At 36.5% G+C, this 20,233-nt stretch overlaps 2 protein-coding genes across 2 annotated transcripts; both read left to right on the forward strand.

Annotated features, from left to right (window-relative positions):
• Positions 1-2,130: 2,130 nt before the first annotated feature.
• On the forward strand, positions 2,131-4,475 carry LOC132100425 (macrophage mannose receptor 1-like). The gene is made up of 4 exons (XM_059505807.1): positions 2,131-2,228; positions 2,319-2,672; positions 3,496-3,837; positions 4,001-4,475. The coding sequence occupies exons 1-4, from the start codon at positions 2,192-2,194 to the stop codon at positions 4,360-4,362; spliced, it is 1,095 nt and encodes a 364-aa protein (XP_059361790.1). The 5' UTR covers positions 2,131-2,191; the 3' UTR covers positions 4,363-4,475.
• A 7,071-nt stretch (positions 4,476-11,546) lies between these two features.
• Positions 11,547-12,032, forward strand: LOC132095965 (lithostathine-1-alpha-like). The gene has a single exon (XM_059501065.1). The coding sequence runs from the start codon at positions 11,547-11,549 to the stop codon at positions 12,030-12,032; it is 486 nt and encodes a 161-aa protein (XP_059357048.1).
• Positions 12,033-20,233: the final 8,201 nt, after the last annotated feature.

Genomic DNA, 20,233 nt, shown 5'->3' on the forward strand with positions numbered 1-20,233 from the left:
GGGCAACACGGTTGTTTTAACCGTGGTGGACCGGTTCTCGAAGGCAGCCCACTTTATTCCCTTGCCCAAATTACCCTCAGCCAAGGAGACAGCGTTGACCGTCGTAGACCACGTCTTTCGTTTACATGGCCTCCCGATAGACGTGGTTTCCGACAGGGGACCCCAATTTGTGTCTAAATTTTGGCGAGAATTCTGTAGACTACTGGGAGCGACTGTAAGTCTGTCCTCAGGGTTTCACCCCCAGAGCAATGGTCAAACCGAGAGAGCCAACCAAGATTTGAAAAGGGTGTTGCGATGTTTGGTCTCCAAGAATCCTTCCTCCTGGAGCCAACAATTGTCTATGGTGGAGTACGCCCACAATACCTTACCAGTATCAGCTACGGGCCTATCTCCTTTTGAGTGTAGTGTAGGTTACCAGCCACCTATTTTTCCCAGTATGGAATCCAAAGTTGCGGTCCCCTCCGCTCACGCCTTCGCCACCGGTCTAGGCCTCCCGTATACGTCGTGGGTCAAGAAGTGTGGCTTTCTACCAAGAATATTCCTCTCCGTTCCGTATCTAATAAGTTGGCTCCCAAATTTATTGCCCGTTTACTGTCACCAAGATCATTAGTCCGGTGGCAGTCCGCCTTAAACTCCCTCCTACGTACAGGAGAATTCATCCTGCCTTTCATGTATCCAAGATTAAGCCCGTATTTCATTCTCCCATTAATCCGCCTACCCCGGTCCCTCCCCCGCCGCGTCTCGTAGAAGGGGAGACCACCTATTTGGTTAATCGCATTCTGGACTCTAGAAGGAGGGGACGCAGTTTTTAGGACTTGGTGGACTGGGAGGGTTACGGTCCGGAGGAGAGAAGTTGGGTACCTGCTAGGGACATCCTGGATCACTCCCTTATCGATGATTACAATCGACAGGTAAGAGATTCTGGGGACGCCAGGAAGCGTCCTTAGGAGGAGGGGTACTGTCACGGTTTGTGAATGCACCGTCTCCAGCTGTATTCATGTTACGTCATGTTGATTGGTTCATGTGGGTGTTGCCAGTGCGACTCATTCCAACTGCCTATTTAACGCCCTGTCTTTCGTCTCCCGTTTGTCAGATCGTTGTTTGAGGTCCTCTGTGTAGATGCCTGTTCATTCTCCTGTGTTCCTGCCCTTGCTCTGTTTCCTGTTTCGGTCATCTCTGGATTATCACAGCCACTCACGGATTATCACCCCCTCTCACGGATCTACCACCACCATCATCTCTACCAACGCACTCAAGTCACCTACTCACCTGTCTGTGCTGCCGTCGTGGTCCCTGCGTCACTCTCCAGCAGTCATTCATCACACCTCCTTTCAATAAACACTATTTACTTGCTTTTGCCTCCTGTCCTCCATTGCTAGCGTCACAGAAATGTAATGAAATATAAATAGAACAATAAAACTCAATGTTTATGCTTCTGTTTCACGTCAGAGATGTAAATATAGTTCAGCCTGAAGGTCTTAATATAATGTGGACATAAGCAAATGAATGAGGATGTGTTTATGCTTAAACATATTCATATTTTTTAAAAGAAAAAAAAGAAAAGAAAAACATACAGTAAACAGTAGGAGTATGAAATGAAACAAAACTAGAATTTTCACAAAGAAACTCTTCTAAAAACCTGTAAAAATGGCCACATTCCAGCCAATCACAATAAATTATTTAGACAGAAAATAAGACACTTTTAATGCGAAACAGCAGCAGCAGAAGATTATATTATTTCAGTTGAGATAATGAGAGTCCAGTAACATTTACTAACATTATAAACAGACCTCAGGGGAATAAATGCATGATTTGAGCACTTCAATGCAGGCTGGTGAGAGTCTTCATCTCATCTCTGTTGTGCTCGTCTGCTGTGGTCTAGACTTCACCACCAGGAACTCAGCTCTCGCTCTGTGCACAAATACACAAATAATATACAAATGAAGTGACGGATGAGAGCAGATATAATCATCACATAGTGTGAAGCTGCAGACAGAAACATCAGACTCAGAAACACACAACCTCTAAAGTAAGAACAACTTACATCTTCATTCTTTAACTAGAATTAGACTTTGAGATGTTAATATTATCCTATTAGGTTCCTTAGATGCTTTTTTAAAAATTCAAAGTGTTTCACTTTAAGATGAAAATAAGAGTATCTTGAGTTTTTCAATGTGTTTCTTCTTCAGAAATGGAGCAAACTCTATATTTCATTCTTCTTCTCGTTGGTGAGTGTTTGTGGTTTTATTTATGGTTTCTAGTTTCATTAGGTTTGATCATGTTCTGAAAAGCATTAAAGCAGTGTCTCTCTTTCACAGCTCTCTGCTCCGTATCTGAATGTGTTCAGCGTCAGTATCACTTTATAAATGAGAAGAAGACCTCGACTGAAGCTCAGAGATACTGCAGAGAGAATTACACAGATCTGGCCACAGCTGACAACATGAACGACATGAAGGAGCTGATGAAGAGTGTGATTGATGAACGTTTCTGGATTGGGCTGCAGAAGACGGGTCGTGATCAATGGCAGTGGTCTTCAGGTGAACCTGTTATCTATCTGAATTGGGCGACTGGACAACCAGAAAATAACAATTGTTCTATGATGAGAAATGGAGAATGGCATGTTGTGGGATGTGATAAGTCCCTGACTTTCATCTGCAGTTCATCCAATAACAGTGAGTGCATCTCCCTTCATTGACACCAAACATTAATTTATAAAAAGATGCATCATATTCAGGTTTTCAGCCCTACTCCTGGAGACCCGCTGTCCTGTAAAGTTAATATCCAACCTGTTTGAGCTTTTGTTGTTCAAGAGATCGTGAAGAGCTTTGATTAGGGTTGGAGCTGAACTCTGCAGGACTATGGAATTATATTTGCTTAAAAAAAATGAACATAACTTTATTAAACTGAACGTGTAAAACTGATGTTTGAAACAAATAAAACATTTTAGACATGGACTTGTGATCACTGGCTACAGAATCTGTGATAAACCATCTGAACACCTTGAGCTGTGTGATACATTCAGCTTACATAGGACAAAATGTCAATAATGATTTAAGAAAAATAAATTAATCAAGCTAAAGGAGCAAGATGACCTCTAGAAATATTATTAACATTTCAACAACTAATATATACAGTATATAGAATCTAACATTTTGAATGGACTATTTACCAACATATTTTCAAGGACGAGTTCAGTAACAGATTTACGAGCAGTACATTATCATCTGTTTAAGGTTTCTCTCATAAAGCTCTTTGTGTCTGAATCCAGTATTTTAGAGAAACGTGAAAGGAAATGTAGTGGAGAAATAGAAAGTGGCAAAAAAATGATCAAAGAAAACCAAATGTTATTTAATGCTATATCAACAAAATCAGTCTTTGAATGTAATGTGTTTCTGATGTTTCCACTGATTCTCCTGTTCACATCCAAACTGTAAAGCAGCATAAAAATAATGAACAGACTGATTCACAAATATATTTTCATGTGTTTTCTGAAAGCAAACACAAGACTCGTCTTTGTCAATCAGACGATGAACTGGAGAGACGCTCAGAGTCACTGCAGACAGAATCACATTGATCTGGTCAGTGTGAGAAACCAGGATGAGAATCAACAGATCGAGAAGATCATGAATGACAGTCTGATATCTGAAGCTTGGATCGGTCTGTTCAGAGACTCATGGCAGTGGTCAGATCACAGTAACTCTTCATTCAGATACTGGAACACTGGTGAACCTAATAATGTTGGAGGTGATGAAAACTGTACAGCTGTTGAAAAGAGCGCTCAGGGACGATGGATTGACATCTCTTGTAACAACCAGTTTCCTTTTGTGTGTCATGAAGGTGAGTAGATCCTCACGAAACACACACAATACATCATCTCCTCCAGATCTCTTAAAGTTCCCGCTACATGTCTGACATGACAAATTCATCCACAGTGTTTGTTCTGATGTTGTTTTTGATCAGTCTCTCTCTAGTTTCTGCTTGTGCTCTGTTTGGTTTCCAGATAAACTGATTGTGATCAGAGAGAATCTGACGTGGTCTGAAGCTCTGAGATACTGCAGACAGAATCATGTGGATCTGGTCTCGGTTCATTCACAAGAGATTCAGCGTCGTGTGATGAACGTGGTACACCTGGCGTCTACTGCAGAGCTGTGGTTGGGTTTGCGTCACTCCTGCACTGTGGGCATCTGGTTCTGGGTGAGTGGAGAGACCGTGTGCTATCAGAACTGGGCTCCAGGGAACGGCACATCAGAGGAGGACTGTGAACACACAGTGAGATCTGGAGCAGTTCAGTCTGGAGGAGATCAGCGCTGGATCAGCCGTCCTGAAACTGACAAACTCAGCTTCATCTGCAGCAGATATTAAGAGCGAAAGGATACACAGACCTTCATGTGAGGAAACAAGTGCTTGTGTGTTCACTTCCTTTAACTTCATTTTTATTAATCACTCTGTAAAGTAATAATTTTACACGTAATAATTTCAGTAGACACTTTAGGGTTAAAAACGTCGCATCTTTTTGTTCAGATGTTTGTTTAGTTCAAATATATTCTACAGTAAGCTGTATTTGTGTAATTGTCTGATTTGTTCTGTCGAGGGTCTGTTTTCCATCAGATGGATTGAATTTCTGTTCATTCATCAGTGTGATTCCTGTGGGTTTGTTTGCTCCACTTTAAGAGCCCCATAATCACTGTTAATGTATGTTTTGTGTTGACAAATTCTGTCAACATGTCTTTTATTTACTAATTTCATAATTATGAGATGTTAAATAAAATTTGACCAACATCAATAGACCAATTTGGAGTGGACGTCACAGCTGTGCGCGCATTGTGGTGGCAGAAAAACACTAGGAACAATTGGAGGGAAAAGGGTAAAATCCATGAAATAAGAGAAAAATCGGAATGGAAATAATTTTTATATATAAATTGTATAATACTGTTAAAAAAGACGCCATTTGAAGCTGAAAGCAAACATCACAGCACAGAACCTGCTGTGGTTACCCTATTTTTAAAGCATTCATTTGATTTAAGCAATATTTCTATACAATATTCACAAAAGGGACATATTGTATTAGCCCTACAGTTATAATATTAAAAAATAATATTTTTTAAACCTATACAGCATACCATTTACCTATTTTATATAACAATTCTGAACTTTTTCTTGCAAATGCAAGTTTTTATCTCTTAGTTCGCACTTTATAACTCCTCAACAATTGCGAGTTTGTCAATTCTGAGGAAAACAATTCGGAAGTGTGGGATCATTCTGAGCCTAGTGGAAAAGAGAGAATGACGAGTTGATGTTTCTTATAATATGTGTGAGATACGTGTAATATCGGAATTGCAAGAAAAAAGTCAGAAATTTTGAAATATAAACTCTAAATTTCCTTTTTTATTATTTTATCCCATGGCTTGCACAGACTGCTACATTTTCTGCCACCAGATAGACTCCGCCCACAAAACAATTTCATCACTGTTTGACAACACTAAAATTGGTCTATAGATATACATTTATACTGTTATCCATCTATTTTATCATGAAATAATATAAATTAAGTGTGTGACTTTTTAATTTGCTTATTTGTGTTTTAGGGACCTCTTTATGTTGTCGTGGCTACTTCTCTCTCTCTCTTATATTGAGATTTATATATTAATTATGTCTTATTACAAAAAATTGGGAGACTATAAAAATTGTGAATAAAAACAGAATGCAATGATGTGGAAGTTTCAAATTTCAATATTTTATTCAGAATACAATATAGATGATATATCAAATGTTTAAACTGAGAAAATGTATCATTTCAAGGGGAACATAAGTTGATTTTAAATGTCATGGCATCAACACATCTCAAAAAAGTTGGGACAAGGCCATGTTTCCCACTGTGTGGCATCCCCTCTTCTTTTTATAACAGTCTGCAAACGTCTGGGGACTGAGGATACAAGTTGCTCAAGTTTAGGAATAGGAATGTTGTCTATTCTTGTCTAATATAGGCTTCTAGTTGCTTAACTGTCTTAGGTCTTCTTTGTCTCATCTTCCTTCTTCTTCTGAACTGAGTGCTGATAAAAACTTGGGCTGTCATTGTCCTCTTTAGTCCAGATGACATGGTGTCCCAGTTTTCCAAAAAGAACTTCAAATTTGAGTCGTCTGACCACAGAACAGTTTTTCACTTCGCCAAAGTACATTTTAAATGAGCCTTGGCCCAGAGAAAACACCTGCGCTTGTGGATCATGTTTAGATATGGCTTCTTTTTTGACCAATGGAGTTTTAGCTGGCAACGGCGAATGGCACAGTGGATTGTGTTCACTGACAATGTTTTCTGGAAGTATTCCTGAGCCCATGTTGTGATTTCCATTACAGTAGCATTCCTGTATGGTTTTCTGGCCTTGACCCTTACGCACAGAGATTGTTCCAGATTCTCTGAATCTTTGGATGATATTATGCACTGTAGATGATGATAACTTCAAACTCTTTGCAATTTTTATCTGAGAAACTCCTTTCTGATATTGCTCCACTCTTTTCCGCCACAGCATTGGGGGAATTGGTGATCCTCTGCCCATCTTGACTTCTGAGAGACACTGCCGCTCTGAAAGGCTCTTTTTGTACCCAATCATGTTGCCAATTGACCTAAAAAGTTGCAAATTGGTCCTCCAGCTGTTCCTTATATGTACATTTAAATTTTCCAGCCTCTTATTGCTACTTATCCCAGGTTTTTTGGAATGTGTAGCTCTCATGAAATCAAAATGAGCCAATATTTGGCATGATATTTCAAAATGTCTCACTTTCAACATATGTTATCTATATTCTATTGTGAATAAAAAATAAGTTTATGAGATTTTTAAATTTACATTCCTTTTTTACTCACAATTTGTAAAGTCACAAAATATTTGGAATCGGGTTTGTAGAAATAACAGGTTGAATGTGAATCAGTGATCACCAACATTATGTGCATCTGCTAAATTAAATATTGTTTATTCTTTTAGGAGTGAAGGTCGGGTATGAAATATTTACAATCTGTTTTTGCTAAATATAAAAAGAAAGTGTTAACAACAGCAGCTCAAATAAATGAAACTGTATTAATAAGATTCGGGAGGAGCGTGTCAGATACTTAACAACGCGCGCGGCGCTGCATCCGAAGATGAACGACTTCGAAGCGACTTTGTCCGAGCTTGTTCGTCTGTACCAGCATATTTATGATCCCTCCATGCTGCATTAATAAACTTCTTTTATATTACTTTCAGCAATTAATAATACAAACTCAGTTACTGTGAACTAATATTAACAAACTATAAAAATTGTATTTTCATTAACATTGCCAAAGAATAAAAGGTAACGCATGTCTACAGTGGTCAACATTTGAAGTGGATCTGAAGTTTATCAAAGTTGTCCAAAGACAACAACAGGTATTGGTCATAATTCATGTATAACTTTGATGAAAGATTTTGCTCCACTTCAAATGTTGCCTACTGTACACTAAATGACAAAAGAGTTCTATGTATATCTTCTCAACATCATATTTTGTTCTCATTTCAAATCAGTGATTGGTCTATGAGCATATTGATACTGTTTATATAACAAGAATGAAAACACACCTTCTGCGTTACATTTTTTTGTTTTATTACAAACGTTGTAATAACATATACATGTAAATAGAAAATAGGTATTGTGAAACACAAAACTAACACAACAACTCTTCTTCAGCATTCAGCACGTCCAGAGCCAGAGGCGCCATGTTCTCAGTGTTGTTCCGGCAAACTACTTCTTCGCCGCCGATTCCAGGTGGTTTAGAGGAGAATTACTCCGAGTCCCCCCCTGTCGGTTAAAAAAAATAGTACAACGGCGAGCGCGTCAAGTATAAACGCCTCGTCCGTTTGCGGAGGTGCGCGCGCAGTCTGCGGAGACTCGCGCTGCGGAGCCAGGCGAAAGTATAAACAAGGCTTTAGCCTAATCAACACAGGTGGACCATAATCAAGTAATCAATCCCATAGTATAAATATCGCGGACTTCCCTCTATCCATTGACGGTTTATCAGCATCCCTCCTCCACCCCATCTCCTCACTTTGAGTTCACTTTATAAATAGACGGGGAAGGAGGGTACTCTAGGTTCGGGCCATTCCCGAGCTCGGAGCCCTTCCCCGGACAGCACGCCAAATATGCATACCATACCTCAGCTAATTATATGTAAGCGTGAACTAGTGAAACTCCTGTTTAAACAGCAGTCATTTCCCAAAATCCATCTTTTCAATCATAATTCATGTATCACAGTCTCTGCTGTTTCACAGTAGAATGAAACTAAAGAGATGGAACAACTATAACATAGTAGAGACAGCAACAATAACGGATGCCCACACTGACAATCGCTAGTGTGAGCGGGTTTTGAAAGAACCTCAACTTTAGATTGAAAGAGTACAGAGACATTTTTATCAGTCATAACTTCTGGAGTAAAAACATCGGAGGCTGGACAAAGATGAAGTGTTCAAGAGTGCATGAGTCAACCGCCTGTGTTCACACACTCCATCAAGTCCAGTATATTTTGAAAGGCAATTTGTTTAACTTTGTCCATAAGCTAGCATACGTGTACAAAAAAATGAAGTATGCTTTGGGCTTTAAGCTGTTTCCCAATTTAGATGCTCATTTCATTCGAAGGATGAATAACAGCCTCTTTATGCTCTGCATTTAACACATGCAAGTGCACACTCACACACACACACACACACACACACACACACACACACACACACACACACACACACACACACACACACACACACACACACACACACACACACACACACACCCACACCCACACCCGGAGCAGTGGGCAGCCATATTGCTTTGGCTTCAGGGAGCAGTTGGGGGTTCGGTGTCTTGCTCAAGGGTCTCACTCACCTCAGACGGGGTGTTGGGGGTGGAAAATTGTAATTAGAAATATATAGCAAAAAGTTATAGTTATATATATATATATATATATATATATATATATATATATATATATATATATATATATATATATATTTCAATCAGTACCACTTCCGTCAAGTATATTTATGACAATTATAATTGCATACAGTTAGTGTTGGAGGTATGGTTATGTTCTGGGCAACACTCCACACGCCTGTCCATGCAGCCATGTTTGGACAGAGCGGGGAGAGCAGCAAGACAAACCCCCCTGGGGTACAGAACAGAACCATTAGAAGCATGTATAAAATTACAATTCACAATTACGTGAGTTGTAAACAAAATATGAGCGACTGCTTCCAACGAAGAGACTGTAAAGAAAAAACAAAGTTAGATCGGATTACAGGTTCAGTTGGTGGAGTTGGGGTTGGAGGAGGGAGTTAATTGCAAGCAGCAATGTGATGGAAGAGACACTGAATAATTGGAATTTAAATATACCGCAGGTGATAGGTGTCAAGACTGGATTGGTACACGTCAGGAACAGCTGACTGTCAGCTGATGCAAGTGTGACTAACGTGGCCTGACTGAACTAATGCGATGCTCGATATATATATATATATATATATATATATATATATATATATATATATATATATATATATATATATATATATATATATATACAGTACAGACCAAATATTGTTATGTATATAATTCCATATATAATTCCACATGTGTTAATTCATAGTTTTGATGCCTTCAGTGTGAATCTACAATTTTCATAGTCATGAAAATAAAGAAAACTCTTTGAATGAGAAGGTGTGTCCAAACTTTTGATCTGTACTGTATATATATATATATATATATATATATATATATATATATATATATATATATATATATATATATATATATTAGTAATAATAAGAAGAAGAATCCTGTGAATTTGAAGGTATCATTATATTTGACATTACCGTCCCCCACACTTCTGTAATTATGGCTATGCCCCTGCGTCAGGGCTTGAAACTACCATTTGTCTGTCACAGAAACAGTCAGTCACACAGGAGCTGCACAATTCTGAAAAAAAAGAAAAAAAAACAATCACTATTATGTTGCTGTATCAATTAGAGATCATGATTCTCCCATAATTCTGAAGAGACAACTAAACAAAAAAGCATGTAATTTACTACTGGTTCTGACAAAATTTTAATTGCTGCATTATTTTTATTTATTTATTTATGAATTGTCTATTGCAAAATCTCCACCTCTTTTGTGGCTAATATTAATTTCACAATGATCCATATTCCGTGAAGTCAAGCAGCAGAAGTTAATACTAAATATGCAAATGTGGGGCTAATAATAACATTCCCTATGATGATAATGTTAATGGTTATAGAGAGAAACCCCCACCCCCATATATGTCTATATTTTATTTTTGTAAAAAGTTCATTTGGATAGTTATGTTTTCTAAATTTATGATGGGGTTAATTCATAAAATGTTTTTAAAAATGTTGGTGCAAATGCATAAAATCCTGCATAATTTATTGTGGGTAATGCTCAAGCAGGCGTGTTGTTTTAGGGATCTGACAGGAGAGGGCGTCCACAGAAGAAAGGTGTGGGCATGTAGGAGAAGCCAGATAATTCATTTTTGTTACGGTGGAAAAGGGACATGCAGAGATTTAGTGTACTGTGAATACGTGTAATAAGCAGTAAACAACATTAAAAAGGAACACATAAAATTAAACACTCCTGGAACTTTATTACACTCGGCATGCAACACAAGACTAGTTTGGCATGTCACTGTTTATAACACAGGGCGTATAAATTAAAAGTATCACACCCACTTTCCAAGAAACCACTGGCCTAAATCACTCCTTCAACTTACACGTTTCTTTCTCTTTGACTGGAGCCTTACATGGAAGGGGTTTAAAAGGCTCTCAGTGACCTGTATCACCTGCCATCACTAATTAACTCAACCCTCATCAGTCAGCTCATTAGTAAGGTGTTTGTTTCAACACCACATTAAAAGTGTCTCAACAGAGAAATATACATTTCTAATTGAACAGGGACTTAACTCTTCAGTCCACCAATAACATGAAATCTACTGGTTAGTTGTGAATGTTAGAATGTTAATTAAGAATGTTCTATATTTTTATAATTTTCTTATAATTAATAAGGTCCATGTTCATATTGACTCAAACTGACTGACACAGACACCGATATGCAAATTAGGGGAAAGAAGTGGGAAAATACACCAGAATAAAGGAAGTGAATATGAGATAGGGGTTTTAGAGTAATAAACAAATGAAGTGACGTACTGAAGTGATGGATGAGAGCAGATATAATCATAACATATAGTGTGAAGCTGCAGAGAGAAACATCAGACTCAAGACAGAAACACACAACCTCTAAAGTAAGAACAACTCACATCTTCATTCTTTAACCATAAACCATGAATCCAGTTACACCGATAAAATGCTTTTTAAAATATCATGTTTTACTCCAGATGAATAAGAGAGTCTTCTTCAGAAATGGAGCAAACTCTATATTTCATTCTTCTTCTCGTTAGTGAGTGTTTGTGGTTTTATTTATGGTTACTGGAAGAGTGTGATTGATGAACGTATCTGGATTGGGCTGCAGAAGACGGGTCTTGATCAATGGCAGTGGTCTTAAAGTTCCCGCTACATGTCGGACATGTCAAATTCATCCACAGTGTTTGTTCTGATGTTGTTTTTGATCAGTCTCTCTCTAGTTTCTGCTTGTGCTCTGTTTGGTTTCCAGATAAACTGATTGTGATCAGAGAGAATCTGACGTGGTCTGAAGCTCTGAGATACTGCAGACAGAATCATGTGGATCTGGTCTCGGTTCATTCACAAGAGATGCAGCGTGAGGTGATGAACGTGGTTAAACGAGCGTCTACTGAAGAGCTGTGGTTGGGTTTACACAACTACTGCATCATGAACATGTGGCTCTGGTTGAGTGGAGAGACCGTGTGCTATCAGAACTGGGCTCCAGGGAACGGAACCAAACCGGAAAACTGTAAACTCGAGAAAAGAAAAGGAGCAGTTCAGTCTGGAGGAGATCAGCGCTGGATCAGCCGTCCTGAAACCGACAAACTCAACTTCATCTGCAGCAGATATTAAGAGTGAAGGACATGTAAATTGTGTGTTTTCTTGTTGAATCTTTTTACACTTCATTGTTTTTCTGATTGACGTATATATTATATTTTTTTCTTTGATAGCTTCTGTGTGAATCTGATTATTTGGTTTTAAAAGTGTCAAAGTCTTGCTTAAGACTGAAAAGAATTATAATGGCATAATATGATATTATCAAAGTTTTATAACATTAATGTTTAATATTCTTTAATTGTGTAAAACCCTAAGACGATATATGTGTGTTTTAAGAATCTATCTGTATATTAGAGATGCCTGTTAATTGTGTTTCTTGGAGCAGCAGCTCTATATTCTTTGTTTCTCAGCAGAATGAAATCTGTTTAGTAATTGAAAAGCAGAAGTAAAGGTTGGGTATATAATATATTGTGTTTGATCCAAACAGGAAAGATAAAAACCATGACATAAACACATGATAACACAAGATCAGCTCAAATAAAATCATACAGCCAGTATTCTCGTCGTCTCACTATTTCCTGATTTATTCTAGATGTAAGAGTTCATTGAAAATTATATATAAGAAACATGTAATCCTCACTTTTGAATGTTGATTTATTAGGTTGATATTTAAGATATATCGTCACTTATAAAACATGCACATTTCAGCTTCCTATGGCTTCGTCAGTCACATGTTACGATGGTAAGCGAGGTAGAAAGTCTTCCCAGCTCTACAGCGCCCCACAATGTTCCAATGTAAATCTGTGGTGAAGAATGGAACTGCAGTGTCCTGCTTTGTTTATTGGACCAGACGATTTCACAAGAAAATGTATTGGTCTTTTTATACTAAAAACTTGAAGGAATTGGTATTGAGAATCATTTGTTTCTAACCCAGATGTTATTTGGATTGCTTACCCTTCAGTTTTTTTCTTTTTTCTTTTTTTTATGTAGTATTGATCATAATCACGTGATCGTTTTACATTAAGACAAGATTAAAATTATTGTATTAAAGAGCCCCTTTTTAAATCCTCTTTTTGAAATGCCATCTAATGTATGTAATGTCATTAATTTGTTCAATGCTTGGATCACTAAAATGATGGACTTGATTGATTAAACAAAAGGCCAGTGGCGAACTACACAAGCACTGCTTAAGAAGTTGAGCTAACTCCAGTTAGAATTGTGGAGAGATAAGTCAGGAGTCTTAAAACCTATTTTCCTCCTAAATTGATTTATTTTATTACAAATGTTCTACTGAGTTGTTTTTTTTTTAACATTTATTTTAAAGGTTGTTTTCAAGTCTAGAAATCTACTGATATTGCAAGAGGTGCAGAGGGTGTGTGTAGAAGCACATTGTCATTACTTTTTTACGTTTTAATATTTTATAGTATTGTATGTCTTATTGGTTATCTTTATGGATTGCTGAATCTCTTGTCGGTACAACAAATTTACATTCGGGTGCTAATAAAGATACATTGAACCTTGAAGTTAGACAATTTGGTTTTGTGTTGTATTGAGAAAAAAAAAATATATATATATATATCAAATTTGTATTAAATCTGTACATCTTGGACAATTGAAATGAAGACCAGACACTTAATGGAGGTCTTGCCTTACTATTTCAGAAGAGATGTCCATCCTGGAGATTACTGTACAAATCACCTGCCTCTAAGAGATGTGGGGATCTTCAGTGGAGATTATGGCATTGTACTGAAGCCTCAAACTCTTTTACTTCAAAGCATAATGACACAGTTTTACCAGTATGTCCTTTTCGTAATGCAATTGTTTTGTGAGTGTTTTAAGCTCAGCTTAGCAATCCATTTTTAAATCTCATCAGTGCAAAACTACTGGTGAGAATATAAGTGGGCTATGGTGACCATATTCAAGTTTTTAGCAGAATCTTGTGTATTTAATGAATATATAATATTCCTAATTTTGAACTGAGATGATTTTTGAAGGGGCATTGGAGACTGTAAATAAATCAGGGAATCTTGTCTTTAATTGGAAATGTTTCTTTTTTTACTGTTTGTAAATTAAAATGTGTTTTTCTCTCTTTCTCAAACAAAGGATTTTTAAAGGCTCTTAGTAACCAGTTTCACCATGTCTTCACTAATTAACTCAACACTCATCAATCAGCTCATTACTCAAAACTAGATAACAAGTTTCAGCAGGCATTAAAGTAACTGTTTAACAGTGATATTATTTCAAATATTGCACTAAGCAATATTTAAAGGGGTCATATGATGCAATCTAAATGTTTCCTTTCTCTTTGGAGTGTTACAAGCTCTTGGTGCATAAAGAAGTTGCAAAGACTAAAGTCTCAAATCCAAAGAGATATTCTTTATCAAAGTTAAGATTCATCCAAACCCTCCTAAAACACCTCGTTTAAACGCCCCACATCTCTACCTCACTATGAGAAAATATTTGGCTTGTGTACCACAAACACATACGAGCTTCATCACTGTGTCTGTCTCAAGACTCTGTCCTCTTTCAGGCTTGAACTGATGGTGAAACTAAGAACATTATTAATTAAAATTAAAGTGACGTGACATTCAGCCAAGTATGGTGACCCATACTCAGAATTTGTGCTCTGCATTTGACCCATCCAAAGTGCACACACACAGAGCAGTGAACACACACACACACTGTGAGCACACACCCGGAGCAGTGGGCAGCCATTTATGCTGCGGCGCCCGGGGAGCAGTTGGGGGTTCAATGCCTTGCTCAAGGGCACCTTAGTCGTGGTATTGAAGGTGGAGAGAGAACTGTACATGCACTCCCCCCACCCACAATTCCTGCCGGCCCGGGACTCGAACTCACAACCTTTCGATTGGGAGTCCGACTCTCTAACCAATAGGCCACGACTTCCCAAATGTAACTGTCTTTAAATGTTTTTTGAAAGATGAATCTCATGATTATGGAAAGGGGCGTTACATTTCAACGAGTGCTTGTGGTGTTCAGCCAATCACAATGCACTGGGTCAGTTGGCCAATCAGAGCAGACTGCGCTTGTCAGAAGGAGAGACTTTGTAGAAAACGACGCATTTGAGCGAGTCAGGGCATAGAGGACATACAATAATGTAAAGTATTTGAAAAAATAATGTCTTTTTTGAACATTAAAACATGTCTACATATTCTGTTACACCAAATACAGAAAATGATGATGTTTAAAAAAAGCATCATATGACCACTTAAAAAAAAACGCTTTTGACCACAGTGTTGGACCGAGTTGTAAAACGCATTCGCTGCCAATCAGCAGTAAGGGGTGTGTCTAGTGATGATAGGGAGAGAGCAATAGAGACCTACTACATTACTCAATAATGATGTGAAGGTGTTTGCCATTATTTTTGCAGAAAGATAAAAATAATGCTTAGAACTAATTATAGATGATTGCCAATCATGAAGGGCAGACATATTAGTAATAATATTCATTTGGTCCTAGACTTAATTGGTTATAATGAATATATTGATGGTGAAAGTTTTATAATTTCTGTAGATTTTTATAAAGCATTTTAAATTGTTAACCACAAATTTATGTTTGAGACTTTGGATTCATTTGGCTTTGGTGATTTCTTTAACGGGGGGCATTTATACTTTATATAAGGGGTGTGATATTTCAGTAAAACTAGCATAAGGCAATAAAGTATACCCCCAGATTTCTCTTAGAAAGAGGAAAAAGGCAGGGATGCCCAATATCTCCTATTTTATTCTTATTTGTAACCCAGACAATGACTCTTTACATGAACAAATATAATTTTCACGGAATCAGGATTTTAGGAAGATAAATGAAATGCTGTGAATTAGCAGATGATACTATTTGACACTATTTATAAAAAATGTCATTGATTGTTTGAATGACTTTTCATTGGTTTCAGGGTTAAATTTTAATTTAAACAAATGTGAGTTCACTCTGAAAAATCATGAACTTCTTGATATAAATGGCATCCCTGTGAAGAATATTATTACCTATTCAGGAATCAGAAACTGAACGTTTATCTCGTCTTCTCTTTCCTGCTATTTTCACATTAAAAATCTTTACAATTTCATTTGGAGAGATAGGTCTCATTACATTAAAAAAGGTCCCTTAACTATTTCGGTAGGTAATGGAGAATTAAATGTGCTTGACTTCAGCACAATAAATGCAATTTTAAAGATTGGATGGATCAAGAATTACTTTCAGTGCAAAAATAAAATTTGGTATTTAATTCATAATCTAATCTTTCAAAAGATGGGTGGTGTTGCTTTTCTGTTGCAATGCAACTTTGAAATAAGTAAGACTTCAGTTAGATTAAGTCATTTTCACAAGCAAGTGCTTCTCTCACGGACGCTTATAGAAGAATAATTTATCTCCAAATAAATATATATTTTAGAATAACAGGTTTATTTTTATTTTATTTTTTATTTATTTTCTTCAGAAATGGGTAGACAATAGTATTATATTTGTTAAACAGTTATTTAATGAACATGAGTACAAGTATATCACATATCATTTTTTTTCTAAGGTACATTATTCCAATAATCCCTAAATAATATTGTATAGTGTTTGATGCTTTACCATCTGGATTAAAATGTCTGTTTAAAGAAAATGTGAATGAGGAGAAATGATGTTGCAAGTAATGTTTTTACTATTAATGATAGAAAATGGAATAATTACTTTATCAGGAAGTTACTGACAGAATACAGCCCAATATCTTCTAAATCATTCTGAATTTGAGTGCATTGACTGGAAATGTTCAAGGTTGCTGCCTAAAAAATTTTGCATGACAAATAAGGTTTTTATTTTGATAGACAAAGATTGCCAACAAATGTGGCCTTTATTGTTAAACGTTGTTTGATTATGGGAAAATACCATATACACAAACAGAAATGAGCTAAAGGAAACCCCAATTTATTATTTCAGATAGATATAAAAATGGTGGTGGTGAAGTAAATACTACATAAAACAAATGTAATTTCTACATTAAATAATTAAGTTCAGGTAAAAATAAAATAAATAAATAAAGTTAATTCTATATTACTTATCAATTTAAGCTTGTAGAAATTAAAGTTTTAAATTATAAGCATATTTTACTTGGAATTGATTGTTATGTTTACAGGGATTCTTTAACCCAATACCAAAGCTATGATCCCATTTTACCCATCATTCACTGGGGCATGAATAATTGAAAAGGTTAAAATTGTCACTGTTTTTGAATTGTATTTACACTGTTTTATTATTGATTTTGTCGTTAGGTTTAGTAACTTACTGTTTGGTGATACCATTTATACTTAAACACTATTCATTGATTGTTACTGTAATTATGTATGGTGTATCAAGTATTGAGGTCTGTGTGTTCATTTGGCTAATAATTATATTGAGTGGACATATCTTCAAAAGAAAACAAGCTGTCTACTTATTTACACGTATGCAAATGAACCACATGCTTTAATGGCATGGTTATTTTCCAGTGCTACCTTGTTTGAGTAAATTATATAAACTGTAACTGAGTGTAATGTACTTGAGGACAAAATATTTAACAAAATCACATAGAAATTACTCATCAAACTCTATCTGGCCATGTTAAATTTACTCTAACCTTTGCTAAATGTACCTAATTTAGTTAAGTAGATTCTGCTTAAAATTTATGAGTGCAAATTTTAAATCTACTTATTGTTATATATATATATATATATATATATATATATATATATATATATATATATATATGTATATATATATATTTCAGTGAAGGGAAGGTGTTTGTCCTGGGCAGAAACCGTCAGGAGTCAGTGGAGTGTTCCACACCTGAAGAAAACACCTGGAGATCCAGCCTGTCTAGAGCTTTTCTGCTCAAAGAACATAATATTACAGACAAATTACAGCTGTTTAGTTCAATATAAAAGAAGCAGATTATATTGTTTCCATATGAAGGATCCAAAAACTATTTTGGCACTTAAATGTATGGATTTGTTCATTTAAACTTTTTTTTGTTTTTTTTTGTTTGTTTTTTCTTGCATATTTTGAATGACTCCTTTCTCTCTCACACCCATTTAAGATTTTTGGTCATTTATGAAGTCAATTCTCCTCAGTTTCACACAGCTGTAGAGAATCACAAAGCAACAACCATGTTTGAACCTTGGAAGAGGACCGAAGTAATTTTTGACCAAGATAATGGTCTGTTTTATTTAAAGGAAATAAATGAATAAAGAAAAATCAGAAGACTAGAACACAAAAATATATTGTAAATAAACTAATTTGATCTATTTGCGAAAAATATAATAATATAATATATAATAATGATTAGACTATATTTTAAAATGGCCTAAACACACTCTCTTTAATCATACAGAATTTGCCGAAAATGACTTCGACATTTATTCTCTCACACATTAAATTATGAATCACGCCTATAGGCATATTTTTTCACTGAAAATAAGTAGTGTAATTTAACAGCATCATATTAAGTTTTTAATTACTTTACCTAATTGGTGCTCAGCTTCTGTGAAAAGTATAGTCTGTGTTCTTTGATTTGATTCTTAATCATTTTGACAAGCGAGGAAGACTATCCTAAAATGTAAGTTTTAATATTGTAACTAAACGTCTTGTCATTCTAACAGCAAACTGAGCTGTTCAATCTGCTGTCTGGTCATTAAATATCAAGCCTGTAGTGTTTATTTTTCTCCTGCTATCACAGCTGGTCTCATCCTCTGAACACTTTTCTCTGCGGTCACGCCGAGGCCATGTGGAATGGACAGATGTTTGTGTCAGACACCTGCGACTCTCACCTGAGCTGCTGTCTGAGTCTGTATGGCTCTATGACCCGCTGCATGACTGCTCAAAACACGCTGGGGGCGGGACGGGCAGGTCATGTGATGCTGGTTCAGGACAGCGATTGGTGGTGGCAGGGGTTGGAGCCAATGTGGATGGGGTTTGGAGACCAGCACCCGCGGCAGCTGCTCTTGACAGACATCTGTATGTTTTGAGAGGGTCTTTGGCTGATTCGGCCTGTGATACACCATGGGTGCACCGTTACGATCCACAGAAAAAGTGCTAGGACAAACTGGGAGCAATGCTGGGACTGTACACGGATCTCGCGGCATGTGCTTTACAGCTGCCTGTCAGCCTAAAGAGCAAAAGAGTGCAAACTAGGACAAAATAAATGTCTTTTTTTATATACATGATGTCATTTTCCTGCAGCTCTACTCAGTTTTCTTGTCCAGCTCTACTTTTCTCATGAATATTAGTTGTAATAAATGAGGTTCATTCAGCAGGCAGTTGTTGGTAAGTGAGCACAGTCTGGTATTTTGTTCCCCCTGACAAATGTTGTGCGAGTGACAGAACAGTCCCAGGAAGTCATATTTGAATAAAATAATATCAACACTGATTGACTGATGAAAATGCAACATGCATCAGAATTCAAAGTTTCATGCATTTTCTATTTTTAGATTAGTTTCCTGTTCTTGTACCTCACATGTAAATACATTTACGCTGTATGCACCTTTTTGTGCTATATTATGTAGCTCCTGCTGCTGTTCCAGAGTAAAAATGGTGAATGTGAACATGAATTGTAGAATTAAAAAGGAACCTTTTTATCTGGCTTGACCCCATGTCTAGTCATATGCATGTAGATCAGTGAAAATAAAATAAAAACTGAGAGAAAGGGGAAAGATTAAAGAGAATAAGGTAAATCCAAGAAAGAGGTTAAACTAGCATTTAAATCAAATGCAAGCATGATTTGTAACTCTAGTGAATTAAATGTACTATATATAAGTTATATAAGTTGGCATTATCTTTATGTTTTGGACAATTGTTTTGGACTAATTGAACAGGGACTTAACTCTTCAGTCCACCAATAACATGAAATCTACTGGTTAGTTGTGAATGTTAGAATGTTAATTAAGAATGTTCTATATGTTTATAATTTTCTTATAATTAATAAGGTCCATGTTCATATTGACTCAAACTGACTGACACAGACACCGATATGCAAATTAGGGGAAAGAAGTGGGAAAATACACCAGAATAAAGGAAGTGAATATGAGATAGGGGTTTTAGAGTAATAAACAAATGAAGTGACGTACTGAAGTGATGGATGAGAGCAGATATAATCATAACATATAGTGTGAAGCTGCAGAGAGAAACATCAGACTCAAGACAGAAACACACAACCTCTAAAGTAAGAACAACTCACATCTTCATTCTTTAACCATAAACCATGAATCCAGTTACACCGATAAAATGCTTTTTAAAATATCATGTTT

This window comes from Carassius carassius, chromosome 2 (assembly GCF_963082965.1).
Source record: "Carassius carassius chromosome 2, fCarCar2.1, whole genome shotgun sequence".
Classification (NCBI taxonomy): domain Eukaryota; kingdom Metazoa; phylum Chordata; class Actinopteri; order Cypriniformes; family Cyprinidae; genus Carassius; species Carassius carassius.